The 16,904-nt window shown below is 45.5% G+C and overlaps 1 protein-coding gene across 1 annotated transcript in view; it reads left to right on the top strand.

Annotated features, from left to right (window-relative positions):
* DNAlig1 (DNA ligase 1) overlaps window positions 1-16,904 on the top strand; it is a 40,274-nt gene that overhangs the window by 12,342 nt on the left and 11,028 nt on the right. Inside the window, exons 8-11 of the mRNA XM_037431191.2 lie at window positions 3,367-3,546; window positions 3,723-3,960; window positions 4,595-4,696; window positions 14,198-14,427. Coding sequence (XP_037287088.2) covers window positions 3,367-3,546; window positions 3,723-3,960; window positions 4,595-4,696; window positions 14,198-14,427 — 750 coding nt within the window. The remainder of the gene's footprint in view (window positions 1-3,366; window positions 3,547-3,722; window positions 3,961-4,594; window positions 4,697-14,197; window positions 14,428-16,904) is intronic.

Below are 16,904 nucleotides of genomic sequence, written 5' to 3'. Positions count from 1 at the left end.
GCACTGTCTTTTACAGTGTGTGCGACTGTCGTTGCCACAACCGCTGTCACCGAAACCGTGGTCGCTTTTGACGCGATCCTGTATGGTGACGACGTAACTGTCCCAAAAGTCCCGAAAATGTGCGTGTGTTCAACACTCAACCAGTCTAAGCAACGCTGCTTTCCGCAAACCCTACGGATAAAACCGCGGCAGATGCGTTCGTAGACAGTATAGAACGACTTTGTTTTGAAGGCGTGTGCGCAGTCAAGCGCATGGGGGTTGAAAAAGGAACTACCATTTGCTGCAACCGCCACGCACAACATTGTGATTGCGACGGCGCAATAGCGATCTACGAGCTCCGAGGGCACGCAGCGGTAGACTAAAGGCAGTGAATACGTAAAAAAAGTTAGTCTCGCCGTAAGGGCGAAGCAATGAATGCGTCAGCAACAACTTGGAATGTCACACTGAGAACGGCAAGAAGATCGAAACGCGCAGCGCGCTGCTCACACACAAATGACGCACGAAAATAATACACACAAGACGAAAGCGAACTAACGTTTACTGCCCAACACGTCACTCGCTGTTTAAACAACAACAAAAAAAGCGATGCTCGATACATAATCACAGGTACGGATGAGTACAAACTACCGTATTTACTCGATTCTACCGCGCCCTCGATTGTAACGCGCACCCGATTTCCACCGCGAAAAAAAAAAAAAAAAACGTAAGACATCGATTGCAACGCGCACCCATTTTTTCTCGCTGGCCCGCATGATCACACCACTCGAAAAAACGACTCCTTTCGGGAGCGTCTTCCATTTAAATATGAGGTACGGGCGAAGCTTGTGCCCATCTGACGTGTAACAGTGCATTGCCGTCACTGTAGTTTTACCGTGGACCGATGTCAGCACGCGAACTTGCTTCGCCCCCTTCTTCTCGACGATTGTGGTGTTAGGCATGTCGAAGTAAAGAGGTGTCTGATCGGTATTCCGGATTTGCCCAAGCAGGTAGCCGTTATTGTGCCGCAAGTGTAGGACGAACCTCTGAAAACTGTGAAGCTCTTCTTCGTACTCCTCCGGCAACTTTTGGCATATGCCCGTTCGCCTTCAGAGGGAAAGGCCTTCCCTCTTGATAAAGTTAGTTAGCCAGCACCTGCTCGCTTTAAACTGGCTCCGCATTAGACCTTTTTCTAAGACTAAATGCATAGCCCGCACTTGGAGCAGGTCTGCCGTCACGGGCCGCTGTGCTGCTCGCTGCTAAAGCACATACTCGCTGAGCAGCTCTTTAATTTGCGGAAACCGACCCTGCTGTGGTCCACTGAAGCCTTTGCGTAAAGCTTTGCTGTCGAAAATCTTCTGCTTTTGTGTCCGCCGGTCCCGCACGCACGTTTCGGGAACTCCGAACGACCGCGATGCGGCCCGATTTCTGTCCGTTTCTGCACCTGCGATGACTTTTCTTTTAAAAGCGGCATCGTGGTGCACTCGAGTTTTTGGAGTCGGCCCTTCCACGCTGTCGATGCTAATGCACTACTAGCTGACGAACTCCTCAGCACACGTACGAAGTGCCCCACATGGGAAACACATAGGCAGAAATGGCCGACGCGCCATGCCGATGCACGTAGGGGGCGGCCATTTTGGTTTTGCCGATGACAATAGATTGGCCGTAATTTTTTTGTTCGTGCTCGATTCTAACGCGCATGCGATTTATGAACTCGCTTAACCGGAAAAAAGGTGCGTGTTACATTCGAGTAATTACGGTAACAAGTGTCGCAGTTATACCTTGCTGTGTATGAAAAGCGTGCTGTTTTCGCAAACGGGGCCTGTGTATAGACTGGAAATACCTTTGTGGGCTCAGGCAACTAACGCAATCGTTGCAGTGAAAGCCAAAGGCACACGATTCTCCCCATCGAAAGATAAGTGCAGGTGCACAAGCAATAACCCCACCCGCAGGGCAAAGTTCGCATCAGCGCATTGCGACGAGCTGGGCACCTAGCGTGCGGCTTTTTATTCCTTTCTAGAGTGATAATATATATAGATAAGTATGCATGTACGGTGAATGAGGGCGGTGGCGGGGACGGCAAAAAAGCAGCCTAGACAAAGGGGCCAGACACGTTTCGTCGTTCCCGTCAAAAGGATCTAGTAGGGAGCAAAGCTTTGACCCGCGCTTTTGCAGCAGTCAGCCGCGCCGTCCTGTCCGTTCACAGTGTCTTAGTAAGACATACACGAGCTGCTTTAAGGGAAATAAATTCTGCTAGTTGTGTTGATCTTTTGAGACTCTCACCTTAGTGGGAAACCCTACCTTCGTGTGTTCGGCCACTCCAACCCGACCGAAACGCTGATGTTTGTGCTTGTGATTGAGACCCCCCCCACCCTAACCCCCTCTTGTTTTTCGCAATGTTTGTTTGTTTGTTTGTCCCTGGTTTTTTTGGTGCCGAAAAATATAAAAACAAACAATTCAGCCCCCCCATCCCCCGCTGCAGAAATCTCCCGGATTCAGAATCGTTGAACTTGGCTAGTACGCGTAGAATAGCGATAGGCTTCTTTCTAGTAGATTACTTTGTGTGACCCAAGCGTCAAAATACAGGACTGTCTTAGGTTGTTTCTTTTAATTCTTCTTCTGGCTCATAGGTGCGAGCTCTGTGCAACCGATTCAGTTCTTTTAGGCCTAGTTAGGCTTAAGCCAGACCTAATACTCGCTTTCATTGCCTCAGCTAGGCTTAATGCTTACATTTGTCACTCCAGCTAAGCCTAATCCTTACCTTTATTGCCTCAGCTAAGCTTAATGCTTACACCCCATGTCATTTGACATTTGTATCATTGCACTAATGACAGCTGGGCAGTCGCGCTGAAGACAGTTTACTGGAGCAGTTCCGGCACTGACTAGTTCAGTGAACAGCATTAGCAAAGACAGTTCTGCATCATATACGTCAGCGTGCGGCAACTGAGAGACGATGCAGCAGTACACTCTGCTTCTTCACATGGCTGCTTGATGGCTGAATGGGATGGGTTCAACTTTCAGCCACCATGTTGCACTTTCTTTTGAGCAGAATGCAAAAACACCCCAGCAATTCTACTTGGGTTGCATGTCATGTGCTTCCAATATCAGTTTGAAACGGTTTGCTGTGGTGTTTTTGTGTCCATTCTTTTCCTTTGTCATGTTAACTTGGGATAGTTACAAAGTAAAGAAAAATCAACAGAGCAAATGGCAGGGGTAAGAAACAAAAATGCGAGGACAGCCACTGTCCTAGTGTTTCTTTTCATTGTCCCCCCTTGCCCTGTTAGTTCCTTCTTTAAGGCATGTACCGGCTAGCCCGCCTTTCACCGCTTGCTGAGCTACCTAATTTAATTAGTCAATCACAGCATGATCTGCCTACTCTTTCACAAACAGCGCCTTCACCACGTCTGGAAAGTCCGACCAGAAGTCGTCTGCTACCAGCCAGGTGTGCGATTACAACCCTGACAAGGCTAACTATGACCCTGTGGAAGACGCCTGCTGGAAAAAGGGCGCCAAAGTGCCGTACCTTGCCCTTGCCATCACCTTGGACAAGATAGACGGCATCTCAGGCAGGTGGGTTTGCGAGCTGTCAGGCAGCCGTGATGGCGCCGCACAAGGATTTGCAGTGCATGTACACGTGCAAAACTGAAAAAAATTTCAGGGGTGAGGCTTACCTCCCACCACCTGGCTACACCGGTGGCTCTCTCTCTCTCACTTTTGCATCGCTCTGCTTCCTCCTTTTCTCCCAGACTTCGCATCATCGAGGTGTTAAGCAACTTTCTTCGATCGGTTTTAACCCTCTCGCCCGACGACCTGCTGAGTGCTGTCTACCTCTGCCTCAACAAGATCGCGCCCGACTACGAAGGCCTTGAGCTTGGAATCGGCGAGTCGCTGCTTGTGAAGGCACTTGCCGAGGCCACCGGCCGCACCCCGGATAAAGTGCGAGCCGAAGCCGCAGCCAAAGGTGACCTGGGCTTAGTTGCTGAGGTAAGGGACGCTACCCGTGAGTAGTACACCTTGACACCACATTAAAGGGATACTAAATGGAAACAAAGAATTAGATTGATCGATTATACTCTGAAAACTATTATCATTACTTTCAAGATTTCTCAAATTAATAGATAAGAAAAATCAGTGCCAAAAGTGTCACTTTTGACATTTCTCACTGAAACACTCGGCGGTGTTGTCATCAATATGAGAGTTTATTTTTGGATTTCAGCCACATAGCCTGAATGAAGCCTCCTAAAACTTGGGTATGTTGAGCCTCGGGCTCTCTCAGACTACAATGCACTCAATTTTTACCAATCAAAAACTATGTGGGCCCTAGAAGACGTAGCCAAATATGCAAAATCACGATGTCTGGTGGGGGAATTTCAGCTGGTTGTCACCATACGCAATGTATTTTGCATGTGTTCTCACTTATCAGTCCTCTCGTAAGAACCTTGGGGGTTTTAGAATAATGTGATAGTGATTTAACAGCTTGGATCAAGCTGGAATTATATTCAGGAATTCTTTCCATCTTTCAAAGTCACAGCTGCTTGAAAGTACTATGCAGCTGGATATACTGCGTACTCATACTTTTTTACTCTTATATTCCACGGAACATTTTTAACAATTGCAGAGCAGCCGCAGCCAACAACGGGTGCTGTTCCCTCCGCCACCGCTGATGCTGTCGCACGTGTTCACCAAGCTGCGAACCATCGCTGAAATGACGGGAAATTCGGTGCGTACCAATCTTTCCTGGAAACATGCGGCATTGCCAAGTCATGCGGGACGTTTTACAGTCCAAAACTGTGCACGAATGAAATGATACCGTCGAGGTGCATGTTTTTATACTGTCAGAATAGTACATCTGTCGCTGCTGGCCTACTTCGGCAATTTTAGTGCGATAGTGTTAAAGAGCTCACGTTGCAGTAAACCCGCCGCCGGCATCAGCCCCGTTGGTTGTGAGCGAAAAATTGTCTGTGTGTCTGTGACCGAAAAATCAACTTACCGAGATAGCCGCAGGAGGCTGTTACTTGTCCACACGTGCGCGCGCGATAACACTGAAAAAGCCGCGCATTCGAAGAAAAAAAAAGGCTTAAGATCACAAGGCGCGGTAGTTTCTTTGCCCTGCCACCCCTACCTGCTTAGCTTCCAGTGCTTTCGTCGGGACGAGAGAAGAGGTAATGTAATTGCAAGATGCGACAAACCTTTGTAACTCCACTCGCACTGAACAGATTCTTAAAATTTTTGCAGTGTTGAATTCGTGAGGCAATAAGCTCTTCTAGTAAATTCATTCCATGGTTACTTGAAGAAGTGTTTCAGGGCCCCTTTAACACATTTTGTTCGACACGCATCATGACAAAAATGAGCCCATTCGGTGATAATAGCGCACGCTGGTCCAATCTACGGTGTGCTTGTTTGTGTGCGTGCGTGTGTATGCATAACAAAACGTATGAATAAGTACGCACCTAGCGGTTGAAGGGTGCACTAGGGGCTGGATTACGTTATCGCGTTCAACTTCAACTCCTAAAGGCAAAGCTTAAGGGTCCCCCAGTTTTTTTCGAGGTATATGGATCTCAATGAAATTCACTGAGTATGTTCATTTGCACGTTTGCGCCATTCATGCCAAGTTGCAGGCTTGAGCGTTTCACAGATTCTTTTCAAATGAATTCAATAGTTTGCATCGAAACGCTCACCTCGCTTGCCAGAATTAATGGCAACATTGTGTGTTTTATGTTGATTTTTGCCTGTCAGAAGTGACGGAAACTGATGTGCCACTGCAGCGTTTGCTTGTCTGCTATTGATTGTGTGGGTTTAGCCGGCACTTCCTTGGTTGAGTGTGCAATTTCCTTTTCCGTGTTCGTGGGTGTGCGATGGGTGGTCAGTGGTATTGCATTGTGAGCCTCACACGATTCGACATATAGTCGCCATAACAGTTTTAGCCGATTGTGGCGGACGGACGGATGGATGGATGGATATGGCTGTACCCTTTAGATCGGGCGGTGGATAGCGCCACCAAGCCGTAATACTTAATGAACCGAAAACTATATTTATTTTTTTTTCCTTAAAAAGTTAGTTTGAGGATTCGTACTTTGCAGTGAAGAGTTTAATTTTCACTCGTGCCTTGACTTTAGCCACCAATCAGATAACCTCTTTCTAGTTAAGTCTACTTGCTTAAAGTCTATTTTGCCCTCTCGGTCCCTAAACCCCAGTGCTTTGAAAAACTCTGCGCCATCATCCTGAACTATAGGGTGAAGCCCTTTACAGAACATTATCAAGTGTTCGGCAGTTTCTTCTTCCTCTCCACATGCACTGCATACTGTGTCTACCCCTTCGTATTTGGCCCGATATGTCTTGGTTCGCAGTACTCCCGTCTTTGCCTCAAACAGTAGAGAACTACCCCGAGTATTATCATAGATCCTTTCCATGGCACTTTCCTGCTTAAAGGTTCGATAGATCTCTAGTGCGGACTTCGTAATCATGCCCATTTTCCACATGTCAGTCTCCGTTTCCTTCACTTTCTTCTTAACCGATAGTTCTTTTTGGTTTGGCCACCTGCTGTTTTCTAAGTATTTACCAGTCAACTTCCTGGTTCGCTTCCTCCATTTTGTATCGACATTCTTCATGTACAAGTAGCTGAAAACCTTCCTAGCCCAACGCTCCTCCTTCATTTCTCTCAATCGCTTCTCAAATTTTATCTTGCTGCTAGCTTCCCTGCCCTCAAATGATGTCCATCCCATATCACCATCAGAAGGCATGAACAGGCAGTGCCATCTGGCGGGCATTATGCGCAATCAGACACGTTCGGGCACATGAATACGTCACACTTAGAAGTGAACTCGGTTGGGTTTTGGTATTGTGGTTTTACGGTAATTGAAAATTATTTTTGGGTTGTTGTTGGGCATTCAGTTGTTGGGCACATGACAAAAGTGTCTCGGGAAGATAAAAGCACCATTATTCTGTCATGCTAAAAAATCGCCAGAGTTGGTCTTTAATGAAGTATTTTTGATAGTTCGATGATGGTAAAATCTAGAATTATTGCTGCCTGTAACATTGCCCATCTTGATTGCAATTGCAAAGATAGCGAAAATGTCGAAATTTTACAAATTGCATGGATAAAAGTTTATTTTGCAATTGTATGACAATGCATGGAGGCATAGCATGTCGCTTATTCTTTGTTCGAAACTGTTCTATTCAGACCACTTATATGGGGCACAAAATGTAGATGCTGTACGCTCAAACCTTGACATAACAAACCCTGATATAACTAAATGTCGATTACGTTAAGGAGCTTATTAGGTGGCACTCAGCGACAAAGCGTAATGGCAATAATCACGGCCAAGCACAGACTCTCCACGCGAGCGGCATTCTTTTCAGAGATGACCCACTTGAAGGCGTTTGATAATTTCAGGCGGTTTAAACGATGTCTTAAATGAATATATGGCAAAACTAGCGACCACACTGGCGAAAGGCGTCGATGACATGGGCGCCACTTCTCCTGAGGTACAGGTAGTGATATAAAGGATACCGGAGGTGCCGGTGTGTGACAGCAACCTGCAAAGAGCGGTTGTCAACGCAAACCAAGAGATATGGCAGATAAGTTGAGAGAAAGGCTTTGAGGTGGTGGAAGTAAACAGAGAGGTGCATAGGTGGGGTGGTTTTCAACGAGACATAATTCGCTTCGATGAGCGGATAGGTCATGAGGTGGGTTGGCGACTTGCAGGACGCGCAGTAGCTTTTTTGGGGGGCACGCGGGCTCTTCGGGGTTCAGGATAGCTAGTAACGAGGAAAACAACCAGGGAGACTCTTTGACAGGTGGTATGGACTGATACGATTCCAAAGTGGCATTAATATCCAAGACAGCTAGAGTTCGGGGCAGAAATAGACATAGCCACGAGGGCCGAGCCAATTCAGACGTAGGTTATATTAACATGCAGGGTGGCAGGAACAGGCTGAAGTGGGAAGAGATAGAAGAACAGCTAAGGGAGAAGAGGCCGATGGTATACGGTTTTGTAGAAACGCATCTTAGGTACATGGAACAACCTCCGAACAATCCGGACTACGTGTGCGAATACTGTAATAAAACAGAAGGCAGCAGAAAGGGTGGTGGTATTGGGGCATTCATTCATAAATGTACAGACTGGCAAAGGGTCAAGCAGGAGTGTAAGGAACATTTATGGCTAAAAGGAAAAGTGGCAGGGCAAATGACACTCCATGGTTTGGTGTACTTTTGGACAGGAGCAAAGGCCAGTGAGGAAAACCAGGCAATGGTGGAGTGTATATCAAAGGACATTGAGGAATTAGGAGAAAAGTGCGAGATAATTATACTAGGAGATATGAATGCGCACATAGAAGATATAGATGGGTATACCGACCCAACAGGCAAAATGATCTTGGATATGTGTGAAAGTCATGATTTGATAATTTGCAACAGTACTGAGAAGTTTGAAGGGCAAATAACATGGGAGGTAGGAAGGCTGCAGTCGACGATAGATTACGCACCAATGTCACATAGGATGTATGATAGGCTCAGGGGAATGCACATAGATGAAGGTGGCTCTAGAAGTCCGGGTTCCGTATAAACCGGAATATAAGTCGAGATATTTTCAATGAAATAATAAGCTAAAGTCGCCCCTCGTCTTATATAGTGGTGTCTAGCCGAAAGTGCAAAGCTGTCTGGCAACATGTGGCTTGCAAGTGCTTGTGAAGCCGGACGCGGCCATATCTGCATCCAAATTCAATCGCAGTCTTTTTTTTTTTTCTCTCGGTCTGTTTTCTTTGTGTTCGTGATTTGCTTCCGATCTGTTCAGAGTTTTCGCTCCGCTTGAAATTGCGCTGCATTTTTAGTGGTATGTTTTTTTTCGTTCAGTCAATATGAGTAGCGGTACGAGGAGGCAGTACTCAGCTGCATTTAAAGTAAATGTTGTTGAGTTCGCAGAAGGGAACGGGAATATGGCTTCTCAGTGCCGCTTTGGTGTATTGCAAAAAAGCGTGCGCTATTGGAGGGTGCAGAAAAGGAAGCTGCAGATGTGCAATCCTCGAAAAATGTCGTTTCGTGGACGAAGTGCCCTTCATTCGCAGCTGGAGGATAAGCTAGCAGACCTTGTGCGTGAAGTTCGTGCGCGCTCGCTGCCAGTGACCGTAGATACCATTCGCAAGAAAGCCGTGGAACTCACTCGAGAAGCTGGGCTCACGAGAGAAGAGTTTCGTGCACCGAACTCTTGGGTGCGTCAATTTATGCGACGAAAAGGATTTTCTCTCCGGTAGTGCACATCAGTCTGTCAAAAGTTGCCGGAGGAGTTAGAGGACATGCTCATAAACTTTCAGCGCTTCGTGATTTGGCTTCGGGAGCAGAACGACTACATGACGGGGCAGACTGGCAACGCCAATGTGACCTCTGTGTGGTTTGACACTGTGGGAGGCGGCCAGCGACAAACTCGTCTTCAGAAGACAGTGGTGCTTCTTCGGACGAATAGGAGCAGTTGCGATGGTGGTTGAGGGGAGCTCCGACGATAGGGGTGCGGTGCGCCCAATTCGCAAATAAATGTGGTTCGGCAGTTTTGGGTCGTTTTCCTTTTTTTCTTTTTCGGTAACCTGAACTTGGGGGGTCGACCTATATTCCCACTCGACCTATAGTCCGATTTCTATGGTAGTAATCCCAAACGTATCGAGCTAAGTTTTGGAAGAGCAGTGAAAGCCGGAAGGAGACAAGATGAGCAACGAAAGGAAAATTTTTATTCAGAAAGGCAAATAGAAATAGCTACTAAAGAAATTGAGAAAGTAATCACTGAGGAAAATAAAACAGTGTGGACATACACAAATCTAATAAGACTGTTTGAGCTAGAGCTTGCTAAGGCACGTGACAAGTCACCCCTGAAAAGAAGACACAAACCCAAGAGTTGGTGGGAGGAGGAAGTTAAGAGAGCCATAGCAAAACGTCAGGAAGCCTCTAGGGAACACAGACATGTTAAGTAGCAGGGTGAACCAACAGATGATGTTGAAAAAAAAAAAAAGGAAATCTTTCTGAGCTGTAGAAGGGATGCTTCCCTTCTGATTAATGAAAATATTAGAAGAAAGGGAGCTCAGTGGCTGGCAGAAGTACATAAAAATGATAGAAAGGCAGCTGCAAAATTCTGGAACCATCTAAACTCCCTAAGAAATGAGACGAGCCTAGAACAGAGGTTTATAACTTCAGCTGAAGGTGCTAGGCTAGAAGGGGATTAAGCTATTTAATATATCAAAACAAGGGTGACAAAAAAATTTCAACAAAGAAGTGCCTTATGCACGGCAATAGACAAGGATGAACCTAGTGGCGTAATGGCTACATTTTCACAACGAGAGTGGGAAAGGGCTGAGAAGAAAGTTCCTAGTAGTACATCAACAGGCCCAGATGGCATTCCACTTATGCTGATAAAGACATTGGGTTCGAAGTCTAAGCATGCTTTGAGAGAGGTAGTGAGCAAAACAATAATCGATAGTGAAGTCCCCGATGGATGGAAACTAAGCAGGATGAGCATGATCTATCAAGGAAAGGGGGACAAAGCTGATTTAAACAACTACCGTCCTATAACGGTGACATCAGTGGTCTACAGGCTGGCGATGCAGATTATAAAGGAAAAACTGCAGACATGGATAGGGGATGAAGGTGTGCTGGGGGACTGCAGAATGGGTTTCGGAAACAGAGCAGGTTGGAAGACAATCTGTTGTCACTGACGCAGTGCATCAAAATAACAGTAAAGGAACACAGACCCCTGTGGCTAGCATTTTTGGATATCAAGGGAGCATACGATAGCAATGGTTTAAAGAGGACTTGTGGGGAATACTGGACACACTAGGCGTGGAAGATGGAGTCACTAATCTTTTAAAGGATATCTATAAAGGTAACAAGGTAGTTATAAAGTGGCAAAAAATGGTATCCAAGCCCACAGAGGTAAAACGGGGGCTTAGGCAGGGGTGTCCTCTGTCACCCTTGTTATTCACGATGTACCTACAAGGATTACAGGTCAAATTAGAGGGAAGTGGACTTGGATTCAACCTCTCTTTCGTCAAGCAAAGAAAAGTCATTGAACAGGCACTACCAGCATTGATGTACGCAGATGATATAGTGCTAATGGCCGACAACAAGGAAGATTTGCAGAGATTGATGGACATATGCGGTAATGAGGGAGATAGGTTAGATTTCAGATTCAGTAAGGAAAAATTGGCAGTCATGATTTTTAATGATAATGAAGGTAGTGAGCTTACAATACAAGAGGTCACGCTAGCGATAACAGATAAATACAAATATCTGGGTGTACGGATAAGCAATGGGACCGAGTATCTAAGGGAACACGAAATATACGTGACGACTAAAGGTAACAGGAACGCAGCAGTGATGAGAAATAGGGCACTGTGGAATTACAATAGGTATGATGTTGTGAGAGGAATATGGAAAGGGGTCATGGTTCTAGTCTGACGTTTGGCAATGCGTTATTGTGCATGAGATCAGAAGTTCAAGCAAGATTGGAAATTAAGCAACGTGAAATAGATAGGCCTGCCTTTGGAGCTCACGGGAATACACCAAATCAGGGAGTACAAGGTGATATGGGATGGACATCATTTGAGGGCAGGGAAGCTAGCAGCAAGATAAAGTTTGAGAAGCTGATGATAATGATATGTGGGATTTAACGTCCCAAAACCATCATACGATTATGAGAGACGCCGTAATGGAGGGCTCCGGAAATTTCGACCTTTTGATGTTCTTTAACGTGCACCCAAATCTGAGCACACAGGCCTACGACATTTCCGCCTCCATCGGAAATGCAGCCGCCGCAGCCGAATTCGATCCCGCGACCTGCGGGTCAGCAGCCGAGTACCTTATCCACTAGACCACCGCGGCGGGGCAGATTTGAGAAGCGATTGAGAGAAATGGGGGAGGAGCGTTGAGCTAGGAAGATTTTCAGCTACTTGTACATGAAGAATGTTGATACAAAATGGAGGAAGCGAACCAGAAAATTGACTGGTAAATACTTAGAAAACAGCAGGTGGCCAAACCAAAAAGAACTATCGGTTAAGAAGAAAGTGAAGGAAACGGAGACTGACATGTGGAAAATGGGCATGATTACGAAGTCCGCACTAGAGATCTATCGAACCTTTAAGCAGGAAAGTGCCATGGAAAGGATCTATGATAATACTCGGGGTAGTTCTCTACTGTTTGAGGCAAAGACGGGAGTACTGCGAACCAAGACATATCGGGCCAAATACGAAGGGGTAGACACGATATGCAGTGCGTGTGGAGAGGAGGAGGAAACTGCAGAACACTTGATAATGTTTTGTAAAGGGTTTATAGTTCAGGATGATGCCGCAGAGTTTTTCAAAGCACTGGGGTTCAGGGCCAGGGAGGGCATTAAGCGGGTAAAATTAACTAGAAAGAGGTTATCTGATTGGTGGCTAAAGTCAAGGCACGAGTAAAAATTAAACCCTTCACTGCAAATTACCAGTCCTTAACCTTACTATTTAAAGGAAAAAAAAATAATAAATCCAGTTTATGGTTCACTAAGTATTACGGCTTGGTGGCGTTAGCCACTGCCCGATCTAAAGGGTACAACCATATAGATCGATCCATCCATCCATTACTAAGTTCCTAGGCTTCGCTACAATTATAACAATGTCTGTGAAAAATGGTCTTGCAATGATTATAGTGTTAGGAACATACCTTTACAACAAATTTTCAGATATTACGAACTCATTTTTCTGCAAAAAGCAACTTTGTTATAAAAAAAAAACGGCTTCTTCCGCATCTTTTGAAATTTTATAGTTTTGCAACGGCACAACTCCCACCACCAGTTTGTACTTGCCGTAAAGGTATTTTGTAAAGAGCATCCGGTGTTCAAAAAGCAGGTGTTTGAAATTGATTTTGAGGCCTCTGATTGGCCGCTTCTGCCATGTTGCTCTAGTACGCCTCGCTAGTGCGATGCTTGTTCCGGGATATGCCTCCGGGGTAGCGTCGGCTGCTTCTTCCTCGTCGCGAAGTAACGACTGTCTGGAATCGCGCTTTTCAGTGACGTTTTCACTCTCATTCTGTGTTCAGAGGCCGAAAATAATTCAAGACATAATTATGTCTAGGCAGGTGCAGGCGGAAGTTCAGTTATCAGATTACGATCGTGCGCCGCGCTCGCTGTGAACATTGCACACGTATGCACACGCGCGTCTCCAATCGACAGTCATATCGTTGACTCGTTGGCGGGAATGTTCTGCCACTTCGAACCTTGCAATGAAGACCACCATGGGACAAATCTTAGTACTCCCGATCGAGCATGTTGCAGTTTGAAACATCAGGCACCGCGGCCATGCACATCGCAGCCGCACTTTCTTCTCAAAGTCGTGCCTAGGCCTACTCTGCCCGAACTTGGTGGGCAAGACCACCTCGCTAGCGGATGTGCAAAAGCGAAGAATTCGTACTGTGCTTCGTCGCAAGCTACTACACACAGGCCGCTGGCTCCTCGGAACCGCAGATGGACATTTAGTGCATTGGTTGTAGACCCTAGCCAAGCTCGCCACGCACCGTCTGCTCGGAACAGTGGTGGAAGAGGCCAGCGATTTCGCACGTCAGCGACCCTACATGCAAAACCAAGCACGCTGCACGCCGATTTTTCGCTTCTGTAGCTCAACATAACTGATCATTTACAGGCCGGAGATCTGCGACCTTTGTTCTTAAATTGGTACATTGATAACTGCAGCGTTATTCCCATCTTGAAAGTATGCCAAGCGATGTTTGAAGTCGAAAGTTACAGAATTTAGAATGCCTGTGGTTGAAAAGTCCGCTGTAAGACAGTCTTCCACTGTAAGACAGTGGAAGACTGTCTTACAGTGGCATTTAGATATAATTGACTACAATGCAAGGCCTCCATTTTGGAGGCCTTGCATTATAGTCAATTATATCTGAATGTCTGTCTTACCAGAATCTATAGTAAACTGAACTCATTCACTTGAACAGATAGGGACGTTGGCATTACGCCGCCAATTAGTATGTAGTATCGCAATGTGTGTTGTAAGCATGTTCGTTGTAACAAGGTTATATGTACTGCATCTGCGTTTGTTATATCAAGGTTTGAGTGTAACGAGGGATGAGTGTATTACTTGTATGTGTAAAATAAAAATGATCTGAAGTGCATTTTGCATTGGCATATCGCTTTTGAGCAGTGGTGATCTCGTGCAGCAATCATGCTACATTCTGCATGCTTCGGTTCTTCGTCAACAGGTGCAGCAGAAGAAGGTCGACATAATCAAGGTCCTTCTCGTTGCGTGCCGCCAGTGTGAGGCGCGGTTCCTGGTGCGCTCACTCGGCGGCAAACTGCGCGTTGGCCTGGCCGAGGCGTCGCTGCTGACAGCCCTGGCTCACGCGGCTGCACTCTCACCGCCTCACGGGGATCCTAAGGCGTCCAAGAAGCGCCTCGAGGAAGCGGCTCTGCTTCTCAAGACGGCTTATTGGTGAGCCGAGCTCGTTAATGTATTCTGTAGATGATGAACTGAAGTTGCAGAAGGCGTCTTCCTGGCCAGTTCCTCAGAGGAATATGATGCGAAATTCCTGACTTCCTCTTGTTTTTGTATCTTGTTCAAAGGAAATTGGAGAGTCAACGGGGAGTGATAACAAACCATGTGTGCAGATGAAACGCAAGCAGAAACTTGGAACTCTTCCTTGCGATCGTCTGTGTTGAATTGAAGCATCGAAGCAAAGCTGTTGATGCTCACATCATTGAGTTAAAGAAGCTTTCCAAAAGCATCATATTTTAGGTGCTAAAAATCATTGCCTCCGTTGCCCAGCTCAGTGATGACGTTTTTAAATAATTCTGTAGACTTACACTTCTACACTCATACTTCTTAATACCGAAATTGCATCTCATACAAATGTGGTTGACTATCTGAATATTCGTGATAAAGGTATATACCTATTGCAAGACTATTCTTTATTTACTTCATTATAACAGATATGTCATTCTCAGTGGTCTTCATTCTCAGGGTTCGTTATGTATATTGAAATTCGAGTGTACACTATGTTTAAGTGAAATCTGATTGCTACAAAATAATGAACTACAAATCATGTATCTGTGAAGCTTTCTCTGTCTTAAAATGCAAGTTTTTACATTGTAATAACAAAAGCAAATGCTACTGATGTGTGGTACACTATAATAAAATTCCTGGACAAAAGTGACTGTTATTACAGCGAAAGCTGTTATGAGGTCACAATAAAGGTCTTGCGGCACCACAGTTGTTCGCCGCTGGTGTCCATAACCACTATTGCATGAAATAAGAAACAAAAAGTGAGTAAATAAAAAACGCCAAGGACACAGTGAAATTCGAACCCGGGTCCCCTGCGTGCCAGCCCAGTATTCTACCACAAAGCCACGCCGGTGGTTGAGACTTCTTTGGCCTTAGGCAGGCTTGATGTCGGGAAAGTAATCGCGTTAGTATGTGTCAGGAAGCGTTTCAGAACAGCGAAGGATCAACCAGGCATCACACATTGTGAATTCAGAAACAAGTGGGTCGTCCAGTGCTCTAATTCATTACAAAAGCTTGTTCTTGATCACCTATTATCTGTTGTGCATAGTTCTTCATCAGCCACTGCATAAAAAAATTGGACTTAGTGTGTCGCGGATACCACGCTTCTCCGAAGTATGGCGAAGGACAGTATACTGAATGCTGGCCTACTACACAGAAATAATGATTATTTATGGCGTAGTGAGTACCAGCTAGTGTGCTTGTAGCAGTCGTCTAAAGAGTGTTTAGGAAAGATTCTGGAAGGCCGCTCTTCCAGCTTTCGCTGTGACTGTGCTGCACGTTCCACGCAGGCCTGGCAATTTCTTTTTTGGCACAGTATTTTGTTAACTGACACATCAGGTCATGCAGGCTAAACACAGCCAACCTCACCTAATCCAAGCTGACCTTACTGAGCCTAATCAAGCCTGATGTTTACTAGATCAAGTTTAGTGCCATTGATAGTCTAACATGGGTGTTGTGCTAAAAATTAAGATAAAATTACGTGATATTAGGTCAATTTCGGCTCTGCATGTGCAATCACACAGAAGGCCAAGGCACATTGGCAAAACAGACTTTATATTTATGTATTCATGTAACATATACTCAAATCTCATAATAAATGTTACATTTTACAGAAAAATAACTTCGTTATAACCGACATTTTTGTTATAATGGTGTATTCCTAACACTATATTCATTGCAAAAAAATACTCTCAATTTACTTCATAATAACTGATATTTTGTTATATCTGAGTTCGTTATATACCGGTTTGAGTGTAGTTTGCTGCACTTGACTTTGATAAGGGCACTTATGTAAGAGAGAAATAAATTGAAGAAACGCAAGTGTGTCTACTTCTACCGTATTTACTCGATTCTACCGCGTCCTCGATTGTAACGCGCACCCGATTTCCACGACAAAAAAAAAAAAAAAAAAAAAAAAAAAAAAAAAAAACATAAGACATCGATTGCCACGCGCACCCATTTTTCTCGCTGGCCCGCACGATCACACCACTCGAAAAAACTACTCCTTTCGGGAGCGTCTTCCATTTAAATATGAGGTACGGCGAAGCTTGTGCCCATCTGACGTGTAACAGAGCATTGCCGTAACTGTAGTTTTACCGTGGACCGATGTCAGCACGCGAACTTGCTTTGCCCCCTTCTTCTCGACAGTTGTGGTGCCAGGCATGTCGAAGTAAAGAGGCGTCTGATCGGCATTCCCGATTTGCCCAAGCAGGTAGCCGTTGTTGTGCCGCAAGTTTAGGACGAACCTCTGAAAAGTGTGAAGCTTTTCATCGTACTCCTCCGCAAAACTTTTTGCATATGCCCGTTTCCCTTCGGTGGGAAAAGCCTTTCCTCTTCATGAAGTTAGTTAGCCAGCACCTGCTCGCTTTAAACTGGCTCCGCATTAGACCTTTTTCTAAGGCTAATTG

Source organism: Rhipicephalus microplus, chromosome 7 (genome assembly GCF_043290135.1).
Source record: "Rhipicephalus microplus isolate Deutch F79 chromosome 7, USDA_Rmic, whole genome shotgun sequence".
NCBI classification, from domain to species: Eukaryota; Metazoa; Arthropoda; class Arachnida; order Ixodida; family Ixodidae; genus Rhipicephalus; species Rhipicephalus microplus.
This window is presented reverse-complemented; position numbering and strand designations above follow the sequence as displayed.